The 5,468-nt window shown below is 53.5% G+C and overlaps 1 protein-coding gene across 9 annotated transcripts in view; it reads left to right on the plus strand.

Annotated features, from left to right (window-relative positions):
- Arhgap23 (Rho GTPase activating protein 23) overlaps positions 1-5,468 on the plus strand; it is a 102,298-nt gene that overhangs the window by 61,627 nt on the left and 35,203 nt on the right. For all 9 annotated transcript variants that reach the window (XM_031354975.1, XM_031354973.1, XM_031354974.1 and 6 more), the window contains 4 exons: positions 522-583; positions 789-919; positions 1,879-2,000; positions 2,333-2,488. In XM_031354975.1, coding sequence (XP_031210835.1) covers positions 522-583; positions 789-919; positions 1,879-2,000; positions 2,333-2,488 — 471 coding nt within the window. The remainder of the gene's footprint in view (positions 1-521; positions 584-788; positions 920-1,878; positions 2,001-2,332; positions 2,489-5,468) is intronic.

The following is a 5,468-nucleotide window of genomic DNA, read 5'->3' on the forward strand; positions in this document are numbered from 1 at the left end:
CATCTGCACAGAGGTGATTTGACACACCTGGGCAGAGGAAGGTACAGACTAGGGCTTGGAGGCTGCCGTCACCATGAGGGCAGTGTGCCTGCCTGGGCTTGTACTTGGATAGTCCTTTCCCTGAGGATGCCGGCAGGGTCCTCCCTCTCCACGGCAGAGTGCCTGTGTCCCCTGTCTGGAGGCTTTCTCCCAGGATACTATAGTGGCCACCTGTAGTCATTGTCCCTCTGTACATGACAGGTCTGGGAGCAGTGGTATGCAGTTCTGCACCCCAATATGGAGGCTGCTTTGTCCAGCCTCACTCTGCTTATTGCCAAAGTGACTGGGGCTCAGAGATACTAGGTGGCTTCCCCTAGGTCACACAGCTGTCCAAGAAGGCCAGCCCTGGCCTTTGTCCATCTGGATCTATGCTGTCCACATGGTGGATAGAGACAAGGCTGAGGCAGGGGCCAGGGAGGAACTCTGGTGGGGTGGGCTGTGGACCCTGGCATGATTCCTCTTCCCCCCTCCCCCCTCTGCAGGACCCCGGCTGTGCCAACCAAGCTCTGATCAGCAAGAAGCTTAATGATTATCGCAAAGTGAGGTAAGGCCAGCTCTGCCAGAGCAGCCTGTGGTGGGGAGGAAATCCCATGGGGTTGGGAGCTCCCAGGTAGGGAGAGGTCTCTAGTCTTCACTCAGACAAGTGAGATGAGAGAATTGTTGCTAGTTGGAGAGGATGGAGGCCAGGGAAAGTGGCACGCTGGGCCACTCCAGATGAATACCCCTCCTCTCCCTTTTCCCCTTTGCAGCCATAGCTCTGGGCCCAAAGCCGATTCCTCCCCTAAAGGCTCTCGGGGCCTGGGAGGCCTCAAGTCTGAATTCCTCAAGCAGACTGCAGTCCGCGGCCTCAGAACTCAGGACCAGCCCGCAGGAAGCAAGGGTAGGAAGGCTGAGTGCACAGTGTGTGTTTGTGCTGGGAGCACCCCTGCCCGTGTGTGCCCAGTGTGCCCGGGGCTGAGTGCACAGTGTGTGCTTGTGCTGGGAGCACCCCTGCCCGTGTGTGCCCAGTGTGCCCAGGGCTGAGTGCACAGTGTGTGCTTGTGCTGGGAGCACCCCTGCCCGTGTGTGCCCAGGCAGGGTTATCACTGCTTTCTGCCTTAAGCATGAGCCTATGAGGGGTCTGGAGCCTCACGGTTTCAGGGCTGAAAGCATGTGGATCCTGATTTGCTTCCAGAACATTCTTGTTGGTGGCCCTCTGGTTTTTGCTTGTGTCCTTTGGGGATAAGAGGCTCACTCAGCAGGCAGCCTGCATCTTTACACTCTGGGCTATTAGGAACCACTTCCTGGGCCAGAGAGATTGCTCAGCGGGAAAGAGTTTCCAGAGGGCCTGAGTTGGGTTTCCAGAGCTTACAAGTGCCTGCAGCTCCAGCCTCAGGAGATCTGACACCTCTGACATCTGTGGGCATCAGCACTCATGTGCACCGCCCAATACACATACACACATAGCCACAATTTTTTAAAACACACACACACACACACACACACACACACATATATATGTATATATGCCAAAAGAAAGCATTTCCTTTGGTCATACCAAAATGTGTGATACACTCTTACCTCACAGGTTGGTCCTTGAGGCCACCAACTACCCTTATGGAGCCATGGTCTCCTTCCTGGGGACCAGTCACCTTGCCCCCTAAGTCTTCTCTCACCTTTCAGTCTCCCTAGTTCTTTGATGAAGTCCCTATGTCCTAGTTAGTGTGTGGGTGTGACATTGAATGTGTGGGTGATGAAGTCCCTATGTCCTAGCTGGTGTGTGGGTGTAACATTGAATGTCTGGGACCCTTCTGGCCTCCTTAAGCTGACCTCAGCTCTCTTTGCCACTGTTCATCCCAGAAGACAGTGTTGCAGCTCCCAAAACCCCCTGGGGTATCAACATTATCAAGAAGAACAAGAAGGCCACCCCAAGGGCATTTGGGATCCGGTTGGAAGAGTGCCAGCCTGCCACTGAGAACCAGGTGGGTCCCCACAATGCTTAAAGCTTGACCTAGGAGGCCAAGACAAGAGATCAGAGCTGTGGGGATGTGGCAGCCTGGTCCTCATATACACAGTCGGGTGGACAACCCAAAGGGGGATCCCTGAGTCCCACAGAGGGTGCCACTGAATTGAGGTCTGCCCTGGTTTACACCTTCTGAGTTGGTGGCTCATATTAGTTCTGACCCTTAGACAGAGGTTGTAAGGACTCCATCTCCTTGGGTGTCCTGGTAGCAGTAGCTCTTGTCTTAGTTCTCTACCACTTAGCCTCTACCCCAGCCATACCCCTAACTCCTCTCCCATGTCTGTTCTACAGCGTGTCCCCCTGATTGTGGCTGCCTGCTGCCGTATTGTGGAGGCACGGGGGCTGGAATCAACTGGCATTTACCGGGTACCTGGCAACAATGCAGTGGTGTCTAGCCTGCAGGAGCAGCTCAACCGTGGGCCAAGTGACATCAACATGCAGGATGAGGTGGGTGTAGCTCAGCTGCTGGTGGAGTCCTGGGACTGCCTGGTTGTACTCACCATGTTCCATTGTGTGCTTGTCATTGGGCCAGAGTGTCCACGTGGCCGGAGAAAGCCTGCCCAGTTGGCCGGCCCCAGCCGTTATCTCCCCAAGGGTGGCCCAGAAAGAAATGTAGCCCTGGCCTGCTGGGTACTGAGACAGAGGCAGCTGGGTTTTTTTTTTGTTCTTTCAGAGAGGGTTGGTCCTCTCTGATTAGCCCAAGCCAATCCTTCTGCCTCTGCCTTCTAAGAGCTGGGATTATAGATGTGTGCAGTGGCAGGGCAGCTGTCCTCCCCTGGCTGGGTGACAGTTTTGCATGAGCACTCAGGACAGCCGAGTTCTCTCAGCTAAACTTAAATACAAATATGGGTAGAGAGAGGGCTGAACACTTGCTGGAAATTCACCTTCCAAGAAAGCCAGCTAGTGAGTGTCTTCAGACCTCCTCCGGATCTCCCTGCCTCCCCTCCCTCTCCTCTCCCCCCTCATCCTGCCCACCCTCTCTCCTTTCTACAGTCCTTTAGTACCAGGCAAAATAGGCTAGATTCCATGGGCCACTGAGGTCCAAAGACCTCAGGACTTTGCACTGGTCTGGAGGAAGGGGTGCACCTCGCTCTCAAGGTGGCCAGCCACCAATGCATAGCCTGGAAAGAGAGGCTGAAGCTAAGAGCAGACTGTAGCTGCCGACACTACACCAAAGAGCGTGTAGCATGACTGGCAGTTTTCATATGATTCCTGGAGTCTTAGGTTCCCGAGGGGTTTTGAAGAGGCCACATGCAGGTCGAGACGAGACCCCTTCCTTTGCTGGATCGAGGGCCACCCTGCTTTGCTCTGAGTATTACCCTAGAGTTTTTCACATCTATTCATTTATTTGCTGGGGGCTCCACATGGACTTTGTGTATGCTGCGGTGCATATGTGGAAGTTGGTTCTCTCTTTCCATCGTGTGCGTCCTGGGGATCAAACTCCACTCATCAGGCTTGGCGCAAGCGCCTTTACCTGTTGAGCTGTCTCTCACTAGCCCACCTTGGATTCTTGTGTAAGATTTTTATTTGACCAAAGGGGCTCTAATGAAAAGGGCTTTGCAGGGAAAGCTGTGAATCTGGCTAGTGAAGCACGAGACCCCACAACACAGTATTTTTGTCTTCGGGAGAGGAGACAAATAGATGTGACATCAAAGACAAGAGAAAAGAGTGACCCACCATCAAGCACTTGTGTATAAGAGGAGGGAGAGACTGCTGAGGGCTGGAGAAGGGGCAGCCTCCAGAATTCCTGAGGGTGTGAGAGAGCAGGTGGGAGAACTGTAGGGAATGAGAGCGTGGTTTGAGACTCATGGAAAGGTTTGAGGGTTGGACAAAGGTAGACATACTATTTGTGTTTGGGGGTGGGGATGGTAAGACCCAGGGCAAGTGATGGTTCCTGAAGCCTTTGACCTTGAGCCAGCAGATGGTGAGGAGTTTTTGGCAGCTCTTACACTGGGGGAGGGGAGCACTGCCAAGGGTCGGGTGTAAGGGAGAGCGATGCTGAGGCTTTGTGGAGATCTGAAAGTGTAAGCGCGAGCAGAGCGTGAGGAAAGAAGCCCAGAGCTGTTGGGGTCACTGAGGGTCAGGATAACAGAAGGCCCTGGGTAAACAGAGGCAGTGAGATGGGAGGAAGGACAAGCAGAGACCAGAGGGAGGTCTGGTAGCTGCATGAGGAACAGGGTGGCTTGAGGAGAAGCTGAAGGAGGGGATGAGTCAGATCATGGCCCCATTGTGTTTGGGGTGATAGCATATCACCTATATGGGTTGACAATATCCTCAGGCCCTGACTAAGTGGGATCACATGACAGCCTGGGACCAAGGGCATGGCACCCTGTACCAACTTGGAAGGGCAGGACAGAGCTCTTAGGAAGCTGGTGTGGGAGCAGACACTGTCAGGAGACCAGAGGCCGAGCTCAGAGGGAAAGGAGAGGTGCTCAGCCCTCAGGGAGGAACGGAGAGGAGCCTGTAGGAACCACCCCCGACCGGGTCAGCATTCAGTGAAACACATCAGCTCTCCTAAGCCAGGAAAAAGAGGGGCCAAAGTTGGAGGGGTGGCTGGCCTGACCCAGGGCTGAGCAGGCATGCCGAGTGCGGGCTGCAGTTTGGTAGCAGGCAACACTCCCACGGATGACGTTTTGTCTTGGCTTTGGTGGGGTGTGGGAAGTCAGCATTGTGTGTGTGCCCATGGAGAGGGTGATGTTGAGCACTCTGGCACAGAGCTGAGGCTCTTTGTGATGAGCCTGTGTCTCACACACCTGTGTCTCTGCTGACCGATTCCTTGCTCTCTGGGAAGTTCTGAGACAGGAACTCAGAACTAGATCATAAGCCTGGCGCCTCGCTATGGCTTGTAGGGTGTTGGTGCCACCTGGTGGACAGAGTAAACTGTTTCTCTAGATTATCCCTAGCTCAGTGGCCATTTGAGGCAAATTAATTATGTATTGAGGTGCATGTGTGTGGTATTGTATTGGAGGAAATTTACCATCATCCCTGGCCATATCCTCCTATGTGTGTGGTGCTCCCTCAACCAAGAAGGGGAAAACCAAAATAGTTCAACTGGAGAATCTGAGCAGGTAAAAGTGCTCACCAAGCAAGCCTGATGATGAGCTGAAACATCCCCAGAACCCACGGAGGAGGAGGGGACTGACTCCCAGACTGTGCCTTCTGACTTCCCCATATGCACAACACCCAAACGCACTGATAAGAAAGAAAAGAAAGAAAGAAAGAAAGAAAGAAAGAAAGAAAGAAAGAAAGAGCTGGGCGGTGGTGGCACACATCTTTAATCCCAGCACTTGGGAGGCAGAGGCAGGTGGATTTCTGAAAGAAAGAAAGAAAGAAAGAAAGAAAGAAAGAAAGAAAGAAAGAAAGAAAGAAAGAGCTGGGTGGTGGTGGCACACATCTTTAATCCCAGCACTTGGGAGGCAGAGGCAGG

The sequence above is a fragment of the Mastomys coucha genome, unplaced genomic scaffold (assembly GCF_008632895.1).
Source record: "Mastomys coucha isolate ucsf_1 unplaced genomic scaffold, UCSF_Mcou_1 pScaffold5, whole genome shotgun sequence".
NCBI lineage: Eukaryota > Metazoa > Chordata > Mammalia > Rodentia > Muridae > Mastomys > Mastomys coucha.